The 26601-nt window shown below is 50.4% G+C and overlaps 10 protein-coding genes across 10 annotated transcripts; 3 read left to right on the top strand and 7 right to left on the bottom strand.

Annotated features, from left to right (window-relative positions):
* The first annotated feature begins 682 nt into the window (after positions 1-682).
* BDV37DRAFT_115944 (5-methyltetrahydropteroyltriglutamate--homocysteine S-methyltransferase) lies at positions 683-3466 on the top strand. The gene is made up of 4 exons (XM_032078471.1): positions 683-776; positions 853-1072; positions 1135-1254; positions 1309-3466. Exons 1-4 carry the CDS (start codon positions 766-768, stop codon positions 3280-3282), a joined length of 2325 nt encoding a protein of 774 aa, XP_031941481.1. The 5' UTR covers positions 683-765; the 3' UTR covers positions 3283-3466.
* Positions 3467-4113: 647 nt separating this feature from the next.
* Positions 4114-5438, bottom strand: BDV37DRAFT_247768 (3-oxo-5-alpha-steroid 4-dehydrogenase family protein). The gene is made up of 2 exons (XM_032081913.1): positions 5291-5438; positions 4114-5238 (listed from the first exon to the last, which is right to left on the bottom strand). Exons 1-2 carry the CDS (start codon positions 5399-5401, stop codon positions 4306-4308), a joined length of 1044 nt encoding a protein of 347 aa, XP_031941480.1. The 5' UTR covers positions 5402-5438; the 3' UTR covers positions 4114-4305.
* A 423-nt stretch (positions 5439-5861) lies between these two features.
* BDV37DRAFT_247766 (ubiquitin-ubiquitin ligase UFD2) lies at positions 5862-9972 on the bottom strand. The gene is made up of 7 exons (XM_032081912.1): positions 9586-9972; positions 8857-9515; positions 8590-8800; positions 8080-8535; positions 6441-8025; positions 6233-6382; positions 5862-6175 (listed from the first exon to the last, which is right to left on the bottom strand). The coding sequence occupies exons 1-7, from the start codon at positions 9613-9615 to the stop codon at positions 6066-6068; spliced, it is 3201 nt and encodes a 1066-aa protein (XP_031941479.1). The 5' UTR covers positions 9616-9972; the 3' UTR covers positions 5862-6065.
* Positions 9961-11885, bottom strand: BDV37DRAFT_247763 (J domain-containing protein). Its single transcript, XM_032081911.1, has 3 exons — positions 11196-11885; positions 10877-11137; positions 9961-10811 (listed from the first exon to the last, which is right to left on the bottom strand). Exons 1-3 carry the CDS (start codon positions 11461-11463, stop codon positions 10276-10278), a joined length of 1065 nt encoding a protein of 354 aa, XP_031941478.1. The 5' UTR covers positions 11464-11885; the 3' UTR covers positions 9961-10275.
* Positions 11886-12034: 149 nt separating this feature from the next.
* On the top strand, positions 12035-12505 carry BDV37DRAFT_282970 (uncharacterized protein; the record flags this gene model as incomplete). The annotated part of the gene is made up of 2 exons (XM_032087187.1): positions 12035-12104; positions 12174-12505. The coding sequence occupies 2 exons, from the start codon at positions 12035-12037 to the stop codon at positions 12503-12505; spliced, it is 402 nt and encodes a 133-aa protein (XP_031941477.1).
* A 270-nt stretch (positions 12506-12775) lies between these two features.
* On the bottom strand, positions 12776-13639 carry BDV37DRAFT_271495 (nicotinate-nicotinamide nucleotide adenylyltransferase; the record flags this gene model as incomplete). Its single annotated transcript, XM_032084732.1, has 1 exon — positions 12776-13639. The coding sequence occupies one exon, from the start codon at positions 13637-13639 to the stop codon at positions 12776-12778; it is 864 nt and encodes a 287-aa protein (XP_031941476.1).
* Positions 13640-15998: 2359 nt separating this feature from the next.
* Positions 15999-17524, top strand: BDV37DRAFT_115845 (uncharacterized protein). The gene is made up of 3 exons (XM_032078470.1): positions 15999-16656; positions 16718-16915; positions 16971-17524. The coding sequence occupies exons 1-3, from the start codon at positions 16234-16236 to the stop codon at positions 17280-17282; spliced, it is 933 nt and encodes a 310-aa protein (XP_031941475.1). The 5' UTR covers positions 15999-16233; the 3' UTR covers positions 17283-17524.
* Positions 17525-17970: 446 nt separating this feature from the next.
* BDV37DRAFT_282967 (uncharacterized protein) lies at positions 17971-19077 on the bottom strand (the record flags this gene model as incomplete). Its single annotated transcript, XM_032087186.1, has 1 exon — positions 17971-19077. The coding sequence occupies one exon, from the start codon at positions 19075-19077 to the stop codon at positions 17971-17973; it is 1107 nt and encodes a 368-aa protein (XP_031941474.1).
* A 1491-nt stretch (positions 19078-20568) lies between these two features.
* Positions 20569-22686, bottom strand: BDV37DRAFT_115831 (TCP11 family protein). The gene is made up of 2 exons (XM_032078469.1): positions 21608-22686; positions 20569-21540 (listed from the first exon to the last, which is right to left on the bottom strand). Exons 1-2 carry the CDS (start codon positions 22535-22537, stop codon positions 20650-20652), a joined length of 1821 nt encoding a protein of 606 aa, XP_031941473.1. The 5' UTR covers positions 22538-22686; the 3' UTR covers positions 20569-20649.
* Positions 22687-25369: 2683 nt separating this feature from the next.
* On the bottom strand, positions 25370-26198 carry BDV37DRAFT_115824 (uncharacterized protein). The gene has a single exon (XM_032078468.1). It carries the CDS (start codon positions 26087-26089, stop codon positions 25529-25531), a length of 561 nt encoding a protein of 186 aa, XP_031941472.1. The 5' UTR covers positions 26090-26198; the 3' UTR covers positions 25370-25528.
* Positions 26199-26601: the final 403 nt, after the last annotated feature.

Genomic DNA, 26601 nt, shown 5'->3' with positions numbered 1-26601 from the left:
TTTTTTTTTCTCTCTCTCTTTCTCTCTCTAATTCTCTCTCTAATTTTTTTTTCGGTCTGGCAGAAATTGACAAAAAAAAAGTATATATTGTACCTTATCAGGAGAAATACTCGTAGTTTGTATGAATACAGGATATACTGTATTGTACCAACCAGTAAAGAGTGGCCGATCCCGGAGCGTCCGTGGGCGGGCTAAACTGCAACCAGATAAGGCCCAGTCCCTTTATCACCAAAGCTGACAGAATCTGGAGAGTCTGGTTGGTACCGTATGTGGTGATCAGAGTGGACGGAGACCTAAAATTACTTAAAATTACGGGTCTGGGAGAGAAACGGGGGCAATCACGCCATCCTGATCTTTCCCCGACTTGTACCAGAACGAGCTCTAGCCGTATTGTCGGCGAGTCGGCGTAACGATAAATACGTTGCCCCTCCATTCAACCTGCCCCTCGATTGGTCCATTTACTTGATCTTTTCATGTCATCTTCGTTTCCACTCCGTCGCTCTCGTTCATTTCCCCTCCATCCATCCCCAGCTCCCATTCTTATTTATTCCTTCCTCTCGCCCTCCTGCTCTGTTCTTCTTCTTCTATTCTCTTTCATCCCTTTTCCCCCTTTTGACCCTTCCCTCTACAGGAGACGGTGACTGTCTCTTGTATCTCTTGATCCATTCTTCTTTTTTTGTGACAAGAATTCTATCTTGTTTCTCTACTCCATTCCCTATCCTCCTACCTTTCCTCCCTTAAATCCGTACTCACATATCTGTCAAGATGGTTCAATCGTATGTCAATCCTCCTCTTTGGGCCTTTCAACAAACTCTTCGGTCATGGAATAATGCTAACCTAGCTTGTCGATAGCTCCGTCTTGGGTTTCCCTCGTATGGGAAAGCTTCGTGACCTGAAGAAGGCCACCGAGGCTTACTGGGGTGAAAAGATCTCTCGTGACGATCTCTTGGCTGAGGGAAAGAGACTCCGTCTGGAGCACTGGAAGATCCAGAAGAATGCTGGTGTCGACATCATCCCCAGCAATGACTTCGCTTTCTACGATCAGGTCCTCGACCACATCCAGATGTTCGGTGTAAGTCGCTATTCCCTTCGTTTTTCATATCCAAGCTTACTCTGACATTCCTCTTCAATTAGGTTATCCCCGAGAGATACAGCAAGTACAACCTCCACCCCCTTGACGAGTACTTCGCCATGGGCCGTGGTCTCCAGAAGCCTGCCAAGGATGGCCAGGCCGCCATTGATGTTCCTAGCTTGGTATGTTATACTAGTCCGTCTTCTTTCGACAAATGGGTCTAATTTGATGTACAGGAAATGGTTAAGTGGTTTGACTCCAACTACCACTACGTCAAGCCTACTCTTCAGGACAACCAGACTTTCAAGCTCGCCGCTCAGCCCAAGCCTGTTGTTCAGTTCCTTGAGGCCAAGGAGGCCGGCATCGTCACTCGTCCCGTCATTCTGGGACCTGTCTCGTTCCTGACTCTTGCCAAGGCTGACCGTGGTCAGACCGTTGACCCCATCTCCAAGATCAACGACCTCGTCCCTGTTTACGTCGAGCTCCTCCAGAAGCTGAAGGAGGCTGGCGTTGAGGACGTTCAGATTGATGAGCCTGTCCTCGTCTTTGACCTCCCCGCCAAGTCCAAGGATGCCTTCAAGCCTGCCTACGAGAAGCTCGGTGCTCTCGGTGACAAGGCTCCCCGCATCGTCCTCGCCACCTACTTCGGTGACATTGTTCACAACATTGATGTCCTCCCTGCTCTTCACAACCTCCACGGTATCCACGTTGACCTTGTTCGCAACCCTGAGCAGCTCGACACCGTTGTTGGCGCTCTTGGCCCCAACCAGGTCCTTTCTGCCGGTGTTGTCGATGGTCGTAACATCTGGAAGACCAACTTCAAGGCCGCCATCGAGAAGGTTGAGCTGGCTATCCAGAAGCTTGGCAAGGACCGTGTGATCGTCGCCACTTCCAGCTCCCTCCTTCACGTTCCCCACACCCTTGAAAGCGAGAAGAACCTCGACGCCGAAGTGCGTGACTGGTTCAGCTTCGCTGTGGAGAAGACTGCCGAAGTCGTTGTGATCGCTAAGGCCGTCACCGAGGGCCCTGCTGCCGTCCGTGAGCAGCTCGAGGCCAACGCCAAGTCTGTCCAGAGCCGTGCCTCGTCCAGCCGCACCAACGACCCCAAGGTCAAGGAGCGCCAGGCTGCCGTCACCGAGGAGATGCACAACCGCAAGTCTGCTTTCCCCGTCCGTCATGCCGAGCAGGGCAAGTCTATCAACCTTCCTCTCTTCCCCACCACCACCATTGGATCTTTCCCTCAGACCAAGGAGATCCGTGTCCAGCGTAACAAGTTCACCAAGGGTGAAATCACCGCTGAGCAGTACGAGAAGTTCATCGAGAAGGAGATCGAGGATGTTGTCAAGATCCAGGAGGAGCTCGACCTGGATGTCTTCGTCCACGGTGAGCCTGAGCGTAACGACATGGTCCAGTACTTCGGTGAGCGTCTCACCGGTTACGTTTTCACCACCCACGCCTGGGTCCAGAGTTACGGTTCTCGTTGCGTGCGTCCTCCCATCGTTGTTGGTGACATCTCTCGCCCTGCCCCCATGACCGTCAAGGAGTCCAAGTACGCCGTCTCCATCTCCAAGAAGCCCATGAAGGGTATGCTCACTGGTCCCATCACCTGTCTTCGGTGGTCTTTCCCTCGTGACGATGTCCACCAGTCCGTCCAGGCTCAGCAGCTGGCTCTTGCTCTCCGTGACGAAGTCATTGACCTTGAGGCTGCTGGTATCAAGGTCATCCAGGTCGACGAGCCTGCCCTCCGTGAGGGTCTCCCTCTCCGCTCCGGCAAGGAGCGTGAGGACTACCTCAAGTGGGCTGTCCGCTCTTTCCGCTTGGCCACCACCGGTGTTGCCGATGGCACTCAGATCCACTCTCACTTCTGCTACTCTGAGTTCCAGGACTTCTTCCACGCTATTGCCGCTCTGGATGCCGATGTTCTGAGCATTGAGAACAGCAAGTCCGACGCCAAGCTGCTCAAGGTCTTCATTGACGAGGCCTACCCCCGTCACATTGGACCCGGTGTCTACGACATCCACTCTCCTCGTGTCCCCAGCGAGCAGGAGATCAAGGACCGCGTCGAGGAGATGCTTCAGTACCTCCGTCCTGACCAGCTCTGGATCAACCCTGACTGCGGTCTCAAGACCCGCCAGTGGCCCGAGACCAAGGCTGCTCTGTCCAACATGGTCAATGCGGCCAAGTACTTCCGCCAGAAGTATGCCAAATAAATGGTGTACCTTAATTAATATTAACCCATGAAGGGGCGACATTCTCAACCTGTCGCTTCGGGGGAGACGAATTCGTTTCGTTTTATGATGAGTTACGATGATGATACCAAAAGTTCAACATACTGGGTTCAGGGTTTCTAGAGATATCCCCGGGGGTCTATGGAGTTTTCAACATTCACGATTTCAACATCGGCGTTAGCCAAACCTGGACATGATTGCAAGTTCAGCGTTCCCCGATTCTGGGGTGACGGTTGTTTCTTTTTAATTCTTCGTGCTGCCTTCTCTGCGAGAGGTAGCATGAGCGAGATTGTCTTTGGATTTCGCCGATGGTTTCCAACTATTTCAACAATGTGTATAATCATACATACATGGGTGGTTTCCACCTTAAAAATTTAATACAAGACGGTGTTGTAGCCGAGCTTGAGTTCACACATAACTTTTTGTCCACATTACTAGTATATGTAGGTGCTGTTTGCCATTCGTAGTCATAAGGAGCGTGATGTCTCTGCAGATCTTGTAAGATAAATCTAACTATGCTAGGCACAAAGCTGTTGTGAAGCCTTTGTGCAGATCATTCTGATACAGAATTGTATTGTCGATATCTACGGAGCAGACGAACGCAAAGCGGACAATGACCAGGCGATAAAGAGAATATAGATATGATGAAGAGGTCACCAGGGGATGCAGTTAAGCTTGTTTGTCTGTCCCAATCCTATTGTCCTTCCAGCCAATCCATGTCGAAACTTTTTCATCCTTTTTTCCATAGCCAAGACGGATATGCTTGTTATACGAAAAGTATGAGGATGACAAGCTAAGGAAGAGGGACACCGAGCTATGGTCATCCTATGTAAATTTGATGAACAAGATATATAAAAGATATATACAAGAATATTTAACAATCTCACAATATGTGTCCACCGAATCAGCACCCAGCTTTAACGAAGTTACTACTATATTAAAATGTCGGCATCAGAACCAAGCATGCATCCTGTACAATGGAACCGAACAAACCAAAGAACTACGCTACAACCACCCCGAGAAAGGCACCACGGCGCCCCTCCCAGCAATCTTGTCCTTCCCAAACCGGCTCAAATACCACTTCATCCCCAACCTCGCCTGCGGCACCATGGAAGTCACGACATTCACCACGAAAACCACCGCCGCCAATGGCAACGGCACGCGCAACCTCTGCGCCAACGCAGCCGCCGGAGTCAACCACGGCGCAAGGCTCATCTCGGGCACAACCGCCCCAGACGCAGGGTACACAGCGGTGCCCACGAGGACGAAACCCGTCCACTCGAGCCATTCAAAGACGTAATGCGGGTAGAGGATGAATCGGAAAAGGCCCTTTGCCGGCGGGATGACGTAGACTTTGGAGTACTTGTTCGCGGCATTCTTTGCGGGATTGTCTTTCTGGGCGTGCAGTTTGTTGGCTTCTTCGCGGCGGAGTCGGAAGAATGTTCGCTCAGAGATGATGTTCCCGGCCATCCCCAGGAAGAATAGCACGATTCCGAGGTAGGGGAGATACTCTGAGATCACGGGTCTGGTAGAACTCGCACCACCAAACCCATCCGTTCTATACCCGGTCACAGGGATATGGTACCCCACCAACCACGCCGCAAGACTGGTCGATGTGAACCAATTGAAGGTCAGACCACTGACGGCGATGGAAGCATGGATGGGGGACATGCTCGGGGCCGCGAATAGCGGGGAGATGACCGCGCGATTGGCATAGTGGATGAGATACAGTGCGGCTACGACCTGGTTTGCGAGTGGAAGGGACGTGAGGTCTGTGTTTAGTCTTGGGGCGAGAGCTTGCATCACATGGATGAGGTTTAGGGGCGCCATGAGTTCCATGGCGGACCAGGCGAGGCGGCCTGGGATGTTGAAGATGGAGGATTTTAGCGAGGTTTTGCCCATTGGGAACCAGGTGGTGAGCCATAGGAATATTGTGAACTGGTTGGAGTTAGTTAGGGTGTTCTTTTGGTTTGTGGTGGTGGGAACTTACGGGGGCGAAGTATTGCCAGATGGAGAGGATTTGGGTGTACGTTTCCGGGGTCGGGTGGAGGAGATCCTGGAGGGGTGGGAGGGAATTGAGGATTGAGACGGTTGATCCCATTGTGTTTATTTCTGCCTGGGTATGGTGACTGTTGAAGATGGGTTCCTTCGTGGTGAGTGAAGAAACGGGAGAAATTGAATGCTGGCTGGCGATGAGGTCACCGTATAGATGCCACAACTTGTCAGGTGTTTGTTTCGATTGTTTGACAAAGAGAACGAAGTCGATCTTCTCTATGAGGATTAGCGGGACTTTTCCCATGTTGACTCCGCATCTTTAATTTCCGTATTGCCAGACCAAACCCAAGACTGCGAAGATCTGGAGTGGTTGGAGGATGCACCTCGTATATAGTACTAGTAGTAGTAAATAAGCTCTCGCCTATAAAATCTGCGAAGGAGCCGAAAGTTTTCTACATGGTGGCTTGAACATGGATCCCCCGGCACTCTTCATGCAAGTGATGATCCGCTTCCTTTTACTGGCCACTCCTACTAAATCCCTCCAGAAATAATGATAAATCCAAATATGACATAAGTTTTAATCTGTTCATCTATGCTAAGCCTCAACATCTAGCGAAGCTACAAGTCGTGAAGGAGCAAGGAAAGAAGACCCCACTCCGATCCAAACCATTAACAATAAAACTAAACCCGTATCGTTCCAATTTCAGGAATATCGTGGATCTGGATCTATGTCCAACGACCACCAAACTCGTAAACAAACGGATATCCCATCAGTCAGCAGACGTGTCCATCGTCTCCGATGCACTCTGCGTCGCTGCTTTTCTGCGCGCTGACATTCGCTCCGCCTTGAATGCCTCGATCTTGGCCTTGAGCTCCGTGTCTGTATCGGAAGAGTTAGTAACATGGAGCTGCAATGGCGACCGCACGGAATACATACCAGGTGTGACATCTTCCATCTTGAGGGGAACTCGGTTGAACGGATCATGGGGGTCACTCAGAAGATGAGACCGGATGGTGGAGCGATCGATAGACACTCGCGACCCAGGAAGAATCACAGGGTCGTCCATCAAGGTATACATGAGAGGATCTGGAAGATTGGTTAGCAACTGCCAGGACTCCCAAGAACAACAGCTCCCCGGACATACCTAAAAATTCGTCGGGGACCTCTCCGAGGTCCTCCTCTGCTTGTTCGTCGGCCTCCTTGGCTTCCCGCACCCGGCGCTGGAGCTGCTCCCACCGCTTGAGCTCCTCGGGAGACTTGAGTGACCACTTCCGCAGGATCTCCGCAGCCTTTTCGAAGTTGGCCGGCTTGTAGGACCGTCCATCCCGAGCAACGGCCACAATGAAATTCTCCTTGTTCATCAAGTTCAGATACACATCGACGATCTCGCTCAACAAGGCTCGTGGATTGAACCCGTATTCCTGCAGGTTGTCGACCCGGAGACTGGAGCTCTTGGGGCCCACCATAGCATCCAGATTGTAATCAAGCATGTCTGCCAGTCTTTGCACAATTTCCGGCATGGTGAATGAATCCGCCAGAGCATCGGTGAAGAGCTTCAGCATGGACACCGTTTCATTGGTCAATTGCATGTAAGACTTCGCATTGCGCTGAGCAGAGGCAAGTTGTTCCTCTTTCTGCTGTCGCACGGTGGGATCCATGCCCGCTCCGTTACGCAGTTCCGTTTGAGTTGTATGGATGGTGATGAAGGCACCGAACGACTCGTCCAGCACGAAAGTCACATCGTTGAGGAGCAGGTTCACGAAGCGCACGAAGAAATCCAGATTCCGCTTGGCCTGGTTGGAAAGCTTGGCACGGTACAGGGTGTTCGGCCAAATGCATTGGATGATCTGGAAGATCTCATAACGAATGTTGAACTTGTCGAAGAATTGGGTATGGGTGCCTGTGTGCTCAGCTTCAATGTAAAACTTCATCAAAGCATGCAGCAAATACTCGTTAGCAAAGGGCATGGAGTTTAGTAGGTCCACCAGAACGCCCCGCGCACCGCCAGGGCGAGGCCATGTTCCACGGAAGAGAATAGAGACAAGTCCGGCCTTCAGATACGGGTTTTTGATATAGCTAGTGCTTTCCAAAAAGGCTATGCAGAGCATGACCAATTCGTCACCTTGCGTTGCGGTGATGATCTGAGGCATGCACCACATGATGAACTTGAAATTGCTCACAACGTCTTCCACAAAGTACTCAGGAAGACACTGCCATACTTCCTGCTGCTGCTCGGGCAGAGGCAACTGGATGGGCTCTTGGGGGAAGTTCTTGCCAGACACGAGTCTCAAGAGGAAAACAATCACATAGCGCATGAACAGCATGGAACGGGCCTGCCACTGGTCGTCGAACAGCACACCTTGAAGACTGTACTTCAAGGCAAGACCCAAGTCCAACTTGTCCTTGTATTTCTTTAAGGCCTGCTCAAAGACCCTGAGTTGCATTGGGTTGTTGCTCCACTTCTGCCGTTCTTGCTCGAATTTGTTAATTGTATTCTCCATGTGTCGAAGGTCCTTCTCCAGTTGATCCAGCTTTGACGTCAATGACTCGCTACCGTAGTGGTGAGCAGCGACTGTGAGGAAGAAGATCTCTGTGATGAAGTTGGAGGTGCCATCAACCTTCTTAGCATAGAATGCATCAGACGCATGCTGGTCTGCGTTGATTTTGGTCTCATCTTTCATATCAACTCGAGGGTTCCGATGCAAATATCCTGCATCGATCCTGTCAATCTAATGGTCGAGTCAGCGGAAGATAAATCATGTAATCATTTCAGAATAGTCTACCTTGGTAAAGTTGGCGTCCATAAAAGGCTCACAGAGGTGGTCCAGACACGTCGTGAGATTGAACATGAAGCCATCCGAGGACACAGTATTCGGATCAACCTGCATAGCGCGTCGCTTGTGGTTAATGTTCAGAGCTGCGGCGAACCAGTCCAAAACTCTCTCACGCGCATCTTTCGACGCCCGAATCAGATGGTTGATTATGTCAAAAAGATCTGAGCTCAGCATCTGCTGCATCATCCGCTGTGAGCGCTGTGCGTTCAGAATATACCCCTGGTCTCTCGTCTTGGGGCTTGAGAAATAGGTCAAGGTCACTGCACTTTGCAAAGGCGATAGACGGAACCAGGGCCCGAGTAACGTGTCCTTCTCAAATGTTGCAGCCTCCCGAGATTCATTGAACAAGGACGACTCTGTGATGGCAGCACCTACAACCGCATGACGGACAAGGTTCCGTAGGGCCTGTAAATGAGGTTGACAAGACGCTCAGGTAGAAGGTGGGATGGCAGAACATACTGTTACGTAGGGCTTATAATCATCATTGATCGTCATGGCCGCAAGATCCTTGCTCATTTCTTCTACCGCCGCAATGAATGCTGGCTTGATGTTCTCATCCTCTTCAAACCTTTTGACAGCCTCACTTAAGAACTCAAAATCCACGCCCTTATCATCCTCGGGGTCCAAGAGAAGGTAAGGCTTAAGGGGCGACTGTCCGGACGGTTCGATCCTTAGCAATACCATGTTAGTGTCTCACCAACCACCTAGCTGAAACGCAGTACATACCCAAACATCTCCGGCATTGTAATCGCAAACATGCAATAGCTCAAGCAAAGGCGCCGGGCCTCGCATATGACATTAAACTTCGGGTCATCTTCGCGAGCACGACGGAATCCCTTGTGCAGCCTCGATATCCTCCGCCAACACGGCAACAGATAATCCAAGGGCTTCTGCTGGGGGGCATTTGAGGCAGCTTCCAGAAGAGCCTGGTCTAGGACAGCTGTCTCGATACGAAGATCGCGACCTTGGTCCTCGAGTTCACTCTTGAGGCCCGAGAGGTACGTCAATCTTTGTCCGTGGATATCCCGTCGGCGGTCCTCCTTCAACGTCAGCTTGAACACCGCGCTCAGTGTACGGTCCTCGAACGCCTCGATACTCTCTTCTGCCCTCGGCGGCGGTGGGGTGCCAGAAACTGGGGTGACCGATTGTGACCGATCGGGGCCTGTGATGTTCGAGACGGCTGGGGTGATCTTGATCCGCTTCCCTTCAGACTGTAGGTCGGGTCTTGGCGACGCTGCTCGGGAACTCGCTGCACTGCCGGCGCGGGACTGTGTTCGGGAAAGTGCTGGGGTCGAGGGAGATTGAGGCCGGCTTGATGGCTCTGTGCCTTCTGGTCTGGACGACGGGGACGGGTTTCCAAGCTTTGCTAAGCGCTTGTTGCGGATCTACTCAGGTCAGAACCACCCTACCAAGGACCACGGCAGACCGAAAAATTCTAGAAAATCAAAATCGAACCTTATCCGCTTCAGAGAGGCTGTCGGACATCTCTGAGTATTAAAGATACGGTGCCCCGTACCTAACGAAAGGCTTGTCAACCAGCGGGGCAGAAAATGCGGAGCCAAATCGATGAGCAGAAAAGCAGCGAGAAAAGGATGGAAAAAGTGAATCGATGGTCACCGAACCGTGCCGGGTTCTCAGATCGATGGGTCACGCTGCGGGGAACGAACTGAGAACCAGAGGCCAAGTGAATGAATGAATGTGAGATTAGGTACTAATATCGCTGGGAGCGAGAGACCCTTCTGTTGCAGTCGCTCAGATTCGTCTGCATTAACTAAGCTGTGTCGGGCGTTTTGCCGCCAATCGTTCATCTTCTCCGCTCTGAACTTACCCCGATTACTGCCGCCGTATCAGTGATCCCAATCTCTATCATAGTAGTTAATCGCTTAATTTTCTCCATGTACATACAATGATTGAGACTCATACTATTTATATCGCATATCGTTATAGACTTCCCAGCAACATCTCTGACCATGCGACGCCATCAACCTCGGCACATATATTGACATCTAATTGGAAACGAAAGGGCCCCCAGAATACTGCGTGGACAACATTAAGTATGAAAGAAATAGATGCGGCTAATAAAACAACGTCACGGTATTTGTTGAGAGAAAAGAACGCAAGTGAAAAAACCCGTTGTCATGTCGGTTAGTATCTTCCTTTCAACGAGTCTAACTGCCGACAACTCTTAAGCTCCATGGATCTTGCCGCCTTCATCTTCTCTACGTCGGGGAAGAACCAGCCTTGGGCGTCCTGAATCATACGGTCCCGGGCGTGTACTTCACTCTCACACGCATACCGGAGCTTGCTGACGTATTCCACTTCAACCCGTTGGTCTAACTGACGGAACTTGCGCGCGCTGAAGTCTTCTACATCACCCGGGTTAACAAAATAGTTAACGTGGAGTTTCGGCGTTGTCCGTTGCATCGTGTGAGGGGGTACTGCTGCATCAAATCTGTATGAGGGGCCTGCGGGCGTGGAGGAGCCGGAGAAAAGAGAAGAAAGCAGAGGGAAGACGAAAAGAAGGATGAGAGGCAAGAATTGCTGAATAGCGGCCCAGAACGAAGGCGCTGGTTCGGGCTGACTGTTCGCTTCGCGCGGCCTCCTGCGAGGCCGAGCACCACCGAATTGATGGACCCTAAACCCGGGCCCACCCCCCATGTTGAATACAAACTGAGGACCACCTACGTAGCATGAGTCAGTAAGAAGCCCTGCAAGAAATAATGAAACACTTAAGCCGCAGCCGTACCAAAAGTATTGAAGCCACCTCCCATACCACCAAAACCGCCACCGAAGAAGCGATTGAACAACTCCTCCGGCGATATCTCCTCTTCGTACATCCCACCACCAGGGTTTGCTGAGCGTGGGAAGCCACCGCCAAATCCGCTGAAAGGAGAAGCACCCGAAGGCCCAGAGCTGGGGCCGAATCTGCTGTCCGGATCTCCTCCGAATTTATCATACCTAGACTTCTTGTCCGAGTCCGATAGGACCTGGAAAGCGCGCGACACCACTATTCCTAGCGTCAGCAACGAAGCGCAGAGCGATAATACTAGCAGCGGAAAACTCACTCTTGAATGCTTCGTCGGCCCCCTCATACCCATTCTTATCGGGATGTGTCAACAGACTCAACTTGCGATACGCCTTCTTGATCTCGCCATCCGTGGCCGTCTTCTCCAGAGACAGAATCTCGTAGTATGCAGTCGACGAGCATTTCCGTATCCGTAGTACGGCTGCCTTTTGATCCGGGGTATATTTGCGGTCTTGATTTCCTTGACTGTGCTCGCGGGATTTCGCAGAGCCGCCATTGTCTACCCCAGACGCTGTGGCAGACGGCATGGTGGCAAGGCTCTGATCCTGTGCCCGAGCAAAGATATGTCCGTTGTTTTTATGAGCCTCTAACTTGTCCCACCTTCCTGCAGTTCCTCGTTTCCTTTCCTAGAGGACGATGGCGAATCCGAAGGCTGTCGGAGGAGAAAGGGCCCGTGAGGGTTCCGATAAGGACTAATTTTTCGCAAACGACGCTGGGAAAATCCAATAGCGACGATTTAAAAATTCCGGCGACTGGCTGATTGGACCCCTGCGTTGAGAACTTTGGTTGGTGTAAAATCCGGGGCAAAAGTGGTCTGTGATTACTGATAGATAAACGTGGTGTCTTTTCGAAGGTTCAGATTTATGTTGACTGAACCGGCCACTAAGCCGCGGGTGACAAGACCAAGACGTTAGTTTAGTCAGGAAAGCGTATCACTCCACTACCTATCAACTTCCACAAGCAGCTTCGCAATTCGCGACACCTCAAAAGTCGCACCCAATTGAACAATTAATCGTTCGCTCCCCGATTTAATCAGCTAGTTAATTCTTCTTTACAAATTATTTCAAGCTCCATCTTCTAAAATCTCCGATCGCAACAATGGCCGGTTCGGAATCTGCAGTGGAGAAGACCAAGCAGTCTCTCATTGAAAAAGCTCAAGCATGGGGAGGTGAGCATTCGCTTGGCCATTGATCGCTTTCCCCCATTTTGTCTCGTCTCTAACATCATAATTCTACAGAGAATCCGTTCACCCCGACACTCCTCGCAACCTTCATTACCGCACAGTACATGCGACCGTTCCAAGCACTGCCGATGCTCTTCCCACCCGTTCTTCTGTTCACGAGCTATGCCAATCTCCAAGGCTTTAAGACCGATAGCGCAGGAATTAGCGCTGCCTGGTCGGGACTTTACCTTTTGCTCGCGGGTCGGCGACGCCAGCCATTCATGAAGAAATGGGGTGCCCGGGGCATCGTCCGCGGTGTGACCATGGGTCTTTGCTTGGCCAACATGGTTGGTGGCGGACTGGCGTATACTTTGGGGAAAAGGGAAGAAGAGGAGGATGATGATTAAAGGTCGGCATTTGCGCCGTGGTCTGGGTTGTACGATAATGCGGGGGTTTTATGCTACTATGACTCTATTAAAAACGTAGTGCGGGCGTCGTGGCGGTATGGTGTTTGGGTTGAATCTTATGACGGAAAAGTTTTTAGTCGTCCTGGGCGAATATATATGCTCCTAGACGAGGGCGTCCTGTATTTTATAGATCGTCGACGGGTAGCGCTCATCGGCGCATCACATTTACTCTACCATGCAACAAAGATCTCATTAATGCTGTAATATCGTTTACTCCGAGTATGGTTGCTGGGACAGGATGAACTCCCGGACGTTGTCGGGGACCAGCCCACCCAGATCTTGGGGATTCGATCGGATGGCCTCTCGGGCCAATGTCGAGCTCACCGGTCTCTGGTCTGGCCGTCTCCCTTCCACGAGCTGAATCCGTTGAGCCCATTCAGGCTTACCGCCTTCTTTCTCCATGCCACCCTGAGCCATGTTGAGTAGGAACTGCCTCTGCTCTTCTGCATCGCCCCACTCGCTACCCGGTCGCATAGTGACCCTCAACCGATGGCGGGTGAGAAAAGGCCCTAATGGCTGGAGGGTATGTTCTGGGGGATAATACTTGGGGTTGAAGATGCGGATCAACGTATCATAACCGGTGAGATGAACCTGCTCCAGCGACTCCGGATAGACCCCCGCAGTATCGATTTCCGCGGCTTTATCCACGAAATACGGTTTTTTAGTGAGACCGATATCGATTTCAGGAAGACTCCCATTCTCTGGAGTCGAGAAATGGGGTTGTAGATATGCCAGTAGGTCTCTCGCGAATAGTTCCATCATGACAAGACGATCCTCGAACAAGGCTGGTTTGGAAGGTTTATCCGCATTCTGGGTCGCAAGCAAGAGTAAAAGCCGCGGCGCTTTGCTCGCATTTTCTAGAAGGGCGGTGCTAGCTATCCTGCGATGAGCAAGAGTTGGCGGGTTGAATGATGAATCTAGCACATATAGGACATCTGGAATGTGAGTTGGTGGTGGGGGAGATTGAGTAACGGCGATAGAGGTGATGATTTCAAAGTTCTTGCTCGACGCGATAAAGCGCTTCAAGGTCGCACTATATTGCGCTCGGAGTGTCTGGAGGGTTGGGGTCGTCATACTTTTCTATTATGCAGAGCAGTAACCACCGTTTAAAGTGTAGTACCGAGGCCTTCTCTTCGGGGACGTCAACGGTCAGACAAGGACAAGAGCTTCAAGTGGAGACCGCTGAGATCCATGGAATGGAAGGTTGAGAGAAGTTCCGAGGGTTGGCGCCCGGTGGATTCGGTCCCCGCGGGTGGCTGCAGAGAATTGCATCATACAAAGACAACCCTAAACAACATGGGAGTTTATACTCTGGACTAGATGCTCAGCTAAACTCAACTCACCCGTTTTGTGAGGGAGAATTGCATTGTCCTTTGTGGCTCAGTCCGTTGGAGCATAACTCAACAAACGGTGGTCAGTGAGTTATTTTCTGCGTCTCGTAACCGGTCCTTGAACTATATTGGCAGCGGGAAGATCTTAATCAAGGACCCTGAGAAGCAGCTTTGGTACGAATGATGGGTCTCTTGATGGAGTATCTCAAGGAGACTCATCTCAGGCCGTGTGAGTATCACCAATTAACATGAAACCGATCTACCCGTGTGTCTGGAAAGTTGTCCGCTAGCAGGTTGGAAACCGTGGCGTTCGGAAAGTTATCAGAGAGGACTAGAGTCTAGACTGCTTCTTCGCATATCACCTACTGCACGCAATTTCCACTGGAGGGGTGACGGTACGAGAAAATTGCCGTGGATGCGCAGATTTGATCGATATCGATGTCTTAACTAGTGGTTAACTCCCGGGTTGATTAGTATTGGGGGGAAGCGGGAAGGAACACCATCCACAGCCCTCACGGTCATCAGTCTGAAACACTGGCCCCAGTCAATTCCCGAGACGAAGCATTCCATCTGGGGAGTTCTTTTCCGTCCCCAAATCCAAGGGGAAACTTTATTCCCAAATCTTGTCCTTTGTCAAACGTCCCCAAAAATTACGGGTAAATTGGGTTGTCGCGGTCTTGAGTCCCCCGTACTCGTGATTTCGTCCGGGATCTAGGCTGGATACCGAGTACAAGCCGAAGTTGTCTGGACTCTGGAACCCTTTGCCGAGATCCACTCGGTGCTGTCGCTCTGATCATCGTCCGGGTTCTAATTGTCAAGATCAGTGATGGGATGATCTACATCCGTCAAAGCTCGTATCCAGGTAGTCTATTAAGTCTTGACATGTACGCTCTCCCATCAGCCATCATGCCATGGTGATGATTTTTGCATCATCGCCCATTTCTTTGGCCTTTGTGAGACGTGTTACAGGGTCGTTTCAGCCTCGGCTGAGCTTCTCCCCGACTCTCGGTTAGACGGACTCCTCGTTAGGGACTCAATAGTTAGATGTTTGTGGGATCCGCCAGGAAAAGTTTGTCAAGGAGTATATTACTATATACTCCGGAGGATGCACCAGAAAGGATAAGACTACGATATGAACGGTGAACGACCCCTATTGCCATGATCATTCGGTATTAGACTAGGCAGAACATTCTCGGATGAGGCAAAAGGGGGGGCCGGTGGCAGATTTTTCTTCTTTTCCTTTGCTCGTTTGGGCGTAGCCGGATACTACGTCTTATGCTATCGCGCTCTGGATAAGCCACCCACTTGCGCTAAGACGAGCGTCCCAGAGTTGCGGTGGTGGTTACGGTACAGTATCATGCATGTTGGCCAATCAGGCCCCGGTGGCCACTTGGTGTCCACCCCGGTACCTGACTAGATACTACTAGTTAGTACTAAGTAGGAGTGCTCAGTACCTGGTACTCAGTCTGGTCCTTGATATGGATGGAACTTGAACCTCACCACGGCCAGCTTTGACGGGGACCAGGACCACCTGTCTAGAGAAGTTGAATAGACGCCGGTGGTCTTTTTTTTTTTTATATTATTTTGTCGGACGGGTGTGAGACATGTAATTTCAAGCAATCGAATCTGGATGGTCAGATTTGACTTGAGTTCCCAACGGTGTGACGTGAAAAAATCACCCAATTGGTGTGTATAGAAAAAATGAACGAAAAAGCCAATAAAAAAGAAAGAAGAAAAAAAAGAAAAAAGAAAAAAGGTACAACCGTGCGACGGGAAATGGAACAGGCACGCGGCGAGATTAAACCCACGGGAGTGACCAATCCGCGGGCAGAACTGGGGAGATGAAACTGGATCCTCATCTCGGGGCCGCCCCACTTTAATCATACACCAAATTAATTTTCTGGGATGATTTGATCGGTAACGTCGCAGGCACCCCGTGCGCAGGAGACGACGCAGGGAAAAATAATGGGGTGTATGCGGTATTAGATTGGTCCCGTGTATTATTGTGGATTGTTTCTGGGTGAAAGTATCAGAAAGTCCAGACGGTCTCCAACATAAGATGATTCCGTCCCCTTCCTCGCCCTCTTTTTAACTCCCGCTTCCTCCGTTCACTCGCTAGACTGCTCTATACGTTCTCTACTTTTGCTCTCTGTGCCAGAGACCATTCTCTTTCTTTCAGGTCCCCTGTCATTCGTTCACATTGCGAATAGATTTCGCATCCCACTCTCGTTACTTGACTAGCGCAGTCTCTCTATCAAGAAAAGGAAACACAAATCCAAATATCAAATCCGTATCCATCTAGATCAAAGACATTGACTGTCAGACTACATCCACAAAATGCATTTCAACAACAAGATCTCCGTCGCTCTGTTGGCCGCTCTGGCTGCTGGTTCCGAGGCCGGCCATGCCCGCAACCACAAGCTCTTCCATCCCCGGAACGTCAACTCGACCGTGTCCACCTCGTCGGTGATTGTCTACCCAACCCCGGTGTTGACCCCCAGCTCCTCCGTGCCTGCTGGTTCTTCTCCTGTTACCTCTTCTTCCGCCGTCACCTCCTCCACCTCGGACGCCAGCTCGTCGGCCATTACCCAGGCTCCCCCTCTCAGCACTGGTGTCCCTGGATCTTCTGGCTCTGGTGATAACAACTCGGGATCGGCCACGGATATCACCATCACCTATACCCTCGGCACTGGTACCTCGAAGAGCGTGGTCACCACCACTATCCACAAGACTGCCACTAACACTGAAACTATCTTCACCGTATGTTCGCCCCGTAGGCCTTTGAAACCCCCCCAGGACTGTGGACTAACTATCATCCCAGAAAACTCCTGCTGTTCCTACTGCCAGTAGCGAGGAGCAGACCACTACGCTTCACTCCACCTCTACTTCTACCGTCACCGTGGTAGAGGTTCCCTCTTCTTCTGCTGCCCCTGGCAACGGCGGCAACGACGGCAGTGAGGCTTGCACCGGACAGGCTACCGTCACCGTGACTGCCACCGTCACTGAAACCGTCACTGGGGTATGCGTTCATTCGTTTGCTGTCGGTGACTGTCAGCTGCTAACTGGATTTCTAGGCCCCTACCGCTACTGCTAAGCCCGGTGACCACGACCACCAGAAGCACCCTGGTAACTCTGGAAACCATGGCAAGCACAACGGCAACGATAAGGGTAACGACAACGAGGACGGGGATGACAACGACCAGGGCGAGGACAACGACGACGGTGCTGAGCACACCAAGGCTCCTCTCCCCGTCCCTACCCACTCTGGACGTCCTCCCTTCGGCAACGGCACCCTGCCCATCCCCACCAGTGGCACCGCCAAGCCCACTGGCTTCTTGACCAGCAGCAAGCACGCTTTCCCCACCAACTTCCGCCGCTCCCACTAAGCGCCTGGATCGCATGACACCCCTGGTCCTCGGAGCGTTGATATGACCGTCTGTAACTAAGATTTCATTTCGTGGCGAACCGCGCGCTGGCACTGGACCCGATGAGGGAGATGCTGTTTTTACTTCTGGTACAAACTTGATTTAGACATTCTTACATACCTTTCTTCACCTATCCGGCAAGGGCAACCTGGCCGGTGGTTCTTCGCTTCTTGCAATCGGGATCGATCCGGTCCTACGTTAACCAACAAAGCTTTCTTCTTTCTCCCTTCTGTCTCTCCTCTCGTGGTGCACTTTTTGAAATCTATGTATATCGGGACGGCCCGCTACGGCTCAGTGGGTTACGGTCACACAAAACAAGGGAAACAGCAGTGGGAAGGAGAAAGTCTCATGCCGGAGTTGGGTCTGTACAAAAGTTTCTTTGGCCGACTCCGGGAGTAAGACGTCTGATTCAATCTGCTACGCCAAAACTATGATGATCTCTTATGGATATGGATATGACGGCGAATTATTTCGATATGTATCTCCTATGACAGAAATCCACAGGCTTGGGTTATGTTTACGTTTTGGTAGACGAGGGACACGTAGACAAATATGGACAAGGAGCCCCTGTAGTTCATTAGTATATTCTATTACACGTAATACTCTCCACAGTATACACAGTCTATTATACATCAGAGATACCAATCAATCAATCAATCTCCAAAGCCCCAACACCGTCGCGCAAGATACGATCGCGCATAATATGCCAATCCAACCAGGTCACGCCCTGCAACAGACAGTCCGCCAAATCATCCAGCTTCCCAATATCAAGCACACCCACCTGACCGCGTCTCCTCTTCTGGCCCTTCCACTTGGCCAAATACGCCTCCACCCACTGCCGGAGCTCGCCCTCCCCCGAAACGGCCACCTTCACGTCCCGCTCCCCATCCGCCAACGCATCCTCCAACCACCCCCCAACCAAATCCATTTTCACCTTCTTCCCCTCGCGCGCACTACTCCTCCCCTTTTTCTCCTTCTCCACGCCAAGCCCATCCCCCCAATACCGGACCACGCGTTGCGGCTCCACGCCGAGGACCACGGGCGCCGAGCCACCAGAAGAAGAAGAAGAAGAAGAAGAAGAAGATCGCCCCCTCTCGCGGCGCAACGCATACAAAACAGCATACAACATGCCCTCGAAGACGCCGACCCGCAGCGTCCACTCCTGCACGGCACTGCCGCCACCGGAGCGGAACCGCTGTCTCTCGATGAGGACATGCGTGGGCTGGTATTTCTCCAGCAGCGTCGTGATCAGCACATAAGCCTGTTTGGCATACGGCGAGGGATGGAACATGTCTTTCGCATCTTTCTCCTTTTGACAAGCTAATTCGCTGAGCTCATCCATATCAGATGGCTGCTGTGTCCAGCCTGTTGACCCCAGCTCAGGTACTAGTAGATCCGAGACGGCCAATCGGCGCCAGGCGTTTAGGGTTGGCGGCGGCATTGCACTACTACTACTAGTACTAGTACTACCTGTGGCACCGGGGACCAGAAGATGCGCAAAGGCCAGGTTGCGGATACCCATGTCGATGCTGAGGATACTGAGGTTCTGGGGCTGCGTTTTTTGTTGTTTCTGCGTCTTACTCTTGGGGGGGACGGTGTACTCGCATTGCGCGAGCTCCGTCTCCAGTCGGCTTATTAGGGCTGCCTTGGGGCCGGCGGAGCGGATGCCCGTTGCGTGGGCGATCTTTTGGAGCTGGGCTGTTTTGAGGGATGAGAGCCATGTGGTCGGGTTGAGGAGGGGTGAGGAGGGGCGCATTATGTGGTTTGGAGGGGGTTGGTTCGCATTCCATTGAGATGTGGATGTGATGAACTTCCGTATGGATTATTTATTGATTAAGTTTATTTATCTAGTTTAGTTATCTGATCTAGAGAGTATTGCTGGCTTACATAAGACATACTAGGTTTGGACTTGTGTCCCATTCATTTATACAGCCTTGAACACACATATTTTCAATGCGCTAGAGATCCCAAAGAAGCTCAGAATACTCTCTCTCCTCCTCATGCGCATTAATATATCAACCATGTCTCCTTGATAGCGTAACTATTATCGATCTTCACTACAACAAAAAAAAGGAAAAGAAAAAGAGAAGGTAAGGGCCCGAACCGCGATTCGAACGCGGGACCTCTCGCAGATTAAACTGTTGCCAGTCTAGAGCTATTAAGCAGCCCGCTGATAGATAATTAGTACCCTGGTTGTGTGGATAAAGTTGATGTGTCGAGGACTTACAAGCGAGAATCATACCACTAGACCATCCGGGCAGATGATGTAATATTTCTGGTTTTGTTGGAAGTTGTTTTAGACACCGCTTGTTAGTGGTTGATTCACTGTTACCAGCCATGTATCATCATCATCCTCCTCAATAGCTGGTGATATTGATTAAAACATACGGAGCAGAACTAGAGGATTGATTACTTCGATCATAGAAGGGTCGAATACGTCGTAGGTGCATTCTATCCTAGTATATGGAGTAGCATAGATATCTATAATTATATATCTATTGCTCCCATTCTTTGTCAACGATAATCAATGAATGATTGATTGAATGGGAAAAAAAGAAAAAAGAAAGGATACATGAGGGCCCGAACCGCGATTCGAACGCGGGACCTCTCGCATATTAAACTGTGACCAGTCTAGAGCTATTAAGCAGCCCGCTATTAATTTCATTAGTATTTGGTTTCAGAGTCCGTCACTATATAGGTGTACTCACAAGCGAGAATCATACCACTAGACCATCCGGGCGGTGTATGGTATTCGGCTTCATACGTGCGTAGATAACTATATGCCAGGATGGAAGAGACAACGTTCTCTAAACGAAATATAGAATAGGCAACCCATTCACTCAGATAAATATACTAGCTGCTATAATAAGCTTTCCTATGGTATTGCGTTTGGTTTGAGGTAAGTCATCCACGATGTAGTGAGGACATACTTTCTAAGGGTAACAGGTGGACCTACTAGTAATCCTTTGGAACTACCTGACAACTCGACTAAGTGACTAGTCCCGCATTACTAGTTGACTAAATTTTAAGCTATTAGGATTATATATATATTGTACACATTTTATCCTCTGAATCAATGCGCAGGTAGTCGGAAAACAAGTTCCCTCCCTTCTATTCAAACAGGCGAGATGCCAAAAAGACGAACACCACCAGATGCCAATCGGCATTTAATGTATGGATATTTTCCCCCGGTTAACGCCAGAACCAATAATTACCAATGCAAAAACGCTGAATTGCACGTCAAGAAAAGCGAAACTAAAATGGAAAAGCATGGAAACAAATGTAAAGCAGTCCTCACCACGTTATGCCAACACATCTGCGTAGAGCATCATGCCATGTCATGGTTGCCCATCGCCACGTCGGTCGGCGACACACATTCGCGCACGTAGAGGATAGGCGCCCAGACTCGCCAGTGGAGGACACCCATGTGTGCGAGTCGCATGGCAATCCGTTCAATGCCATAGTGTTGCTGTGAGACTGGCGAGTGAGGATGGCTCCGTTGAGATTCGCAGATAGCCAGAGGTGACATGGTTAGGTACTGTTGTGCAAAGCCCATGGTGGCCGCCATCAAATTTTCACGCCATAAACTTTGGAAGTGTTGGAAGAGTTCTGACTCGCCCAACAGATGGGTCTCTAGCTGGTTTTCAATACGCGCCATGACGCTATCGGGGACCATAGTAATCTCGCAGCCATATGCCTTGCATGCAAAATGCGCAATTTCCAATGCAATACACCGTATACTCTGCATCCACTGAGGCGACCGTCGTCTGCAGTCCTCACTCTCATCTATCAAGGACTCGATGCGAGACCGGAAAGTAGCGTATGCTTGTACCTGAGCTGGATGATATCGTTTGAGTGGATTAACACAGCGCTGAAAGACTTCCCAACAGATGTCAAGCGTGATTAGGCTCTGCAGACAGGTCCGCAACTGCCACAAGCGATCAGAGTCGAAGATAAACGTTTCCGGGAAACTTTCCGGAGTATGGAACTGCAGCAGGAGATCCGATAGCCCACCAAGCAAAACCGTAAGGGGGCGGAAGTTGTCTGGCTTTTCCATCCTGGTCAAATCTCGTTCACGTAGTTCTTGGTACCATAGTCGTGACGACTCCACGCGGAAGTTATCCCGTTCAATTTTGCTGCGAAAATACTCTTGCAGAAATGGTATAGTGTCTTCTATAAGTAGCACCCGGAATGCGCGGATCTGATGGTTTGCAACGTCCTATCTCAACGTATTAGTGGTGTTTCCTCCTGCCCTAATTGTGCCCGCCGAGGGTCGGAGGCCTTACCAATTTCATAGCCTCCAGGATGGCAAACAGAGTCTGGAGACCACGGACAATCTCCAAAGAGTCCTGTGACCGTGACCCCGAGCTGATCTGTTCCACCATACGGTCTGCCCATTCATCACGCATTGGAGCGCAATGGGTCTTGAGCAATGCTGCGAGCCAATTCGCCACGTCTACCATATTAAGGACGCCCTTCCGAATTTGCTGCATCAGTAAAGGTACCTCGAGATTTTGCATCACACTAGGATGATCTCGTTCCGGGACCAGGGTTTTCAGAACATCCTGCAAGGTGTCAAACAAAGACGGTAGTCGAGGCTCGAAGCTTTGCTGCTGGTCTGCCCACATATGGTCACATGGGGTGAGCGGCTGCTGAGCGGCGCAGAATGCGTAGATAGTTATCTCTGTAGCCATGGCTTCCCAGTAGTCGGCCGCTTCCTTCCTTTTTCGCCGACCTTTCTCGCCGTCTAGATCCGGTTTGAAATGGAGATCGCGGTCGAAGTTCGCATCCATGCGAAGGTTGATATTGCTCATGATACAAGGCAAATCGAGTTCGCTCAGGGTGCTTTTGGTGACTGGGGGGTATCTCTTGGCCGTGAGCAACAAATTATATTCCTCCGCACTGAGGCCCAGCTCCGGAGGAATGCGCATTGCCTGTGAGGAAGGCGAGGGGGTGTTACTGCACGCGGGCTGCTGAAACGCCGACGAAGCCTGGTGCATCTCATGGTCGCAGGTAAATGGAGTGCCCTGATGTTGCTGGTTTACCTGCGCCGGATCTTTGCTTTTGTTCGGATCCCGATGATCTAGAGAGTCGTTCTTGGGGGAATCTTTGGAGTGGCCGTTGCCTCCGTATGGTTCCAAAGGACCCTCCGTGCTGTCCTCCTTGTTGCCGGGAGCGGCGTCCCGCCGTGCCTCTTTGGCTCTTTGAAGGTCCATTTCCCATCCAGTCCCGTTGACAGCCGGGGAGGAAGTTGCTAGTCTGGGGGTGGTTGAGGAAACTCGTGGAGTCCGGGGAGGAACAAATAGTAAATCAGGAATGATTAGAAGAAGTGTGGAGCGTTAGATCGTGGGGGTCACGGGCATTTCTCTCTTGATGGACGCAAGGCACCGCAACCCTCCACACTGTCGGCGGGGCAATTGGATGAAAGAGATCCCTTTCCCCAGCCCTTCAGTTAGTCCTTGCCTGAGGCCGAAGGGGGAGGGATTACGGTGAGGGAGGAAATAGTGCTCACCTGATGCGGGTAACCCGATGTCGATCAACCCCCGTTGATACCAAACAAAACCCCCAAAACAGAACGATCTTCAATCCTCTCCAGGTGATCTGTCTTTTGTATCGCACGCAGTTGCAATGGTTGCTGCTTTTTGTCCTTGTTCTCTTTCTTCCCCTTTGTTCTTCCTTGCTCTTTTAGGACCCTTTTTTTGGGTTTCTCCCGCACTGAAAGAAGTATAAAGGGCACGAGGGCGACCAAGGGCCAAGCCAGTCCACTGGTCCACCAAGGAGCCAAGTCCAGAAAAAGTAAAGTTGAAGAACAGCCAATGGCTTTCTATGCGACCACTACCCAAGACTAGAGAGGTCGAACGAATAAACAAACGGCAATGGGTTACAGAAATGCCGAAAGGGAGTACAGGTCAAGCCACTTCATTAGCAGAGTGGACGGGGATGGAAGAGTGTTGATATAAGCCAATGGTATGAGATGGAACTTGAAAAACGTAAGATCTGAATACAGTCATGAGACGAGAACAGAGAGCGAGAGAGAGAGAGAGAGAGAGGGAGGGAGAAGAGAGAAAAAAGAAAGAAAGAAAGACAGAAAGAAAAGGAAAGAGTCAAGGATGATGAATTTCTCCACTCGGGCCTTAGAAGTATTGAATTCAAAGAGAGATCGCGAGAGAGACTGTCGGAAAGAGCAAGAGACGATGCAGGCCAACCAAGGGTATGGCACAGGCACTAATGTAATCAACGCTGGGTTCGGGTTAGTAGTCAAAGAAAGGATGAATGGGAACAGTAGGAGATGAAACTATAATAGTAAACGGAAAACTTCTTAGTCCCCAAGAGCGCCACTGTTGGGATTATTTTCGGCATTTCCCCCAGGCCACGAGAGGGAGAGGGGAGAAGGCAAAGTGAGGCTGATCCATACAAGTCTTGGAGATGGACGATTGCAGGAAAACAAATGACATCCGGAAACGTCCACTCCTATCGAACTAGTCGCATTGATGCTGGATGACGTGGGATGCCGAGTCGGCAATGATTTCAGGTCTTAGTTAGTTCGTTGGTGATTTATCGGTTCGTTTTCTTCGCGTCCTGGCCGCATTACTGTTTAACTTTACCTCTGGATCTGCTGGGGTTTTAGTAAACGTTAGTTGGGTTGGAGTGGAGACGCCGATGGAGACATCGTCAAAGGGGCAGGAATGGATTCCTAACGGTCGCGAAGGAACTTCCACCCTCTCTCTCTGTCTCTCTCTCTCGCTCTCTCTCTTTACTCCCCACGCGGCGATCCCCTGTCCTTCACCACGTTGGAAAGGGGGATTTTTCGCCGGTCTCAGTAACATTCCAGATGACAAAAAATAAAATAAATATTTCAAATCAAATCAAAAACGGGCACATGGGGTCATATCCATACGATCTGTACGATCCTCCCCCCAGGATTCGGCGTGTGCCAAAAAAAAAAAAAAAAAAAAAAAAAAAAAAAAAAAAAAAAAAACAATGCCAGTACCCGGCATTGCGAAAGCGAGTCTCTCTCCCCAAAGATGCATGATACTATCGGTATTAGAAATCAAGGATTTTATTTAATACTGTGAATCGCCACGGGCGCCACCGGTTCTTTGTTGAATGATTGCATTGGCCATGGATAAAGAGAGCCAAGGAGGCGATCGTAGAAAAAAAAAAAAAAAGAAAAAAAGAAAAAGTTATGGAAGGCATTGCAGAAAGACACGGTCTTCGTTGCCGGAGTGAGCGTTCGGTGTATTGCAGCTTGCATGCGGCTTTCCGCGAGTTGTGTTCAGATGGCTCTTGCGCAATGGAACAGGTCTTCAGAACCTTTTACCCCTTTAGAACGAGTTGAACGTAGGGGGGGCAAGAGGGTATGTAGCAGAGAGACATTCCAGTCTTAAGCATATCAACTTCGGAGCCCTTAATACTCCTCCCATGCCCGCCTTTCTCCCCTGGTTTGGCTTTTCCCCTACTCATGCCTGTTTCGAGCCCTTTGAATCCGTCTCCAGCTGCGTACGCTAGGTATGATCCAGTGCGTCGGTGTCACGCGCGGCCATACCAGAATATGGAGACGGCGTTGGTCCTGTTGTGTACTATACGGAGAGTACTTGGCAGATATCCTTGATGCCAGTGGGGTTGTCGATGCTTTACTTTCACACAAAACGGGTGGCCACGAGCATCACTTCAGGGGAAACGTAATTTCTTTTTCTTTCAACTTGGGAAATGACTGTCGGTACTCCATATTGTGTCCATTTATCGCGTACTCACCATCTACTTCAAACGATCGTATGGTGTGCATGGGAGACCATTCGCCCACCGACAGTTGTTATTTTTTTTTATTGCAATCGAGTCTCCGGGGCCCGTCGGCGGGATGGCTTGTGGCGAATGACGGTAGGGAATAGGAGAGTCCCATCTGAGAAACCTTGTCTCGGGGGTGGTGGGACGATGGGGATATTCCCTGATCCACTCCCCCAGCAGCTTGATAGATAAATCTCCCAGAATTCCAGTCGAAAGTGGATCACGCGCGGTGAAAATTGGCTAGTGGGCTTCTGCCGCGCTGATAATCACAGCGACATTGTGTTTTGTAGTCTACCCGGGTTAACCCCCCTGCAAGTTCCAAGGGGACCAGTACAGGAGGTGGAATAAGCTCTTGATATCTTAAGCGATACCCGGGATCAGGATCGGCCGGTGGTGGTGATGTTTTAAAGCTTCTTTGGATTTCAGCAGATGTTCAATTTGGTTTGAAACCTGCGGAAAAGGCGACAGAGGATTCCCCGTATTGCGCACAAAGAGAGGATCCTGAGGTGGCTGGAACCTTGACGACACTGCAAAGCATCGAAGGGGCGTACGAAGGAATGGGAGTCGCTTGCGCTTGGCGCCTCACTTTTGCAAATGCACTGATCACAAAAAAGATTCGCCTCATTCCGGAGGCCACCGGAACACCCCCCGTTTGCATCCAAACTTCTATAAAAGAGCGGTGTTAATTTGCTCCCACTTGATCGTTCCTCTGTTCGACTTGTCCACTGGCTGCATTCTGCACTCGTCAAGGCGCTCCTTGGAGAGGATCTGTTATGGGATACATAGTCGTGTAGATGTATAACTGTCGCATTATTCTGCGAACTGCCTGTTGTCTCACGTGAGCACCCACTGTGTGATCCCCACACATCAATTAAAGCTCCAGGACACACTAAATGCTCACTGACCGCTCCTGGAGCAGAGACACTTTGGAAAGGTGTTAGAGGCCAATGATCGTGTACTCCTACATATCTATTAAGCCTCATGGAACTAATTCGGAACGGAAAAACAGATAGTCTTGTTGCTAGGCGGGTATTGTGGCTTGTCTGAATTCCAGCTGGCTCGAGAATCAAGCTCAAACAGCTTATGCGAAAGACGGCGGAGCGTTCATGTATACCTTGCCGAGTACGGGAATTGTAGATATGGAATGTTATATCGGACTACCTGTCACAAAGTGGTAGTTGGACCTTGATGTTGTCATTGTCATGAGTTTAACCTTTGTGAAGGATGAAGTCATTTTGGGATTATACTCCCTAGGACTAAGTATTAGCTATCCATACAAACAGCTAAATAAGAGTATTTGTAACAGGAATATAACAAAGCAGGTCTTGAACAAGGTGGTTTCGGGTACAGTCATCTTGAAATCCTTCTTTTGCTTGCCCCCTAATATACAGCCACAGCTATAGCCCTAACTATGATCAACACTACCATCATAACTACCTCCCCTACACCACACTCTCCAATGTACATACAACAGCTACTCAATCAACCACATTCG

The sequence above is a fragment of the Aspergillus pseudonomiae genome (genome assembly GCF_009193645.1).
Source record: "Aspergillus pseudonomiae strain CBS 119388 unplaced genomic scaffold BDV37scaffold_32, whole genome shotgun sequence".
Classification (NCBI taxonomy): domain Eukaryota; kingdom Fungi; phylum Ascomycota; class Eurotiomycetes; order Eurotiales; family Aspergillaceae; genus Aspergillus; species Aspergillus pseudonomiae.
Note: the sequence above shows the minus strand (reverse complement) of the source record. Positions and strands in the feature narration are given on the sequence as shown.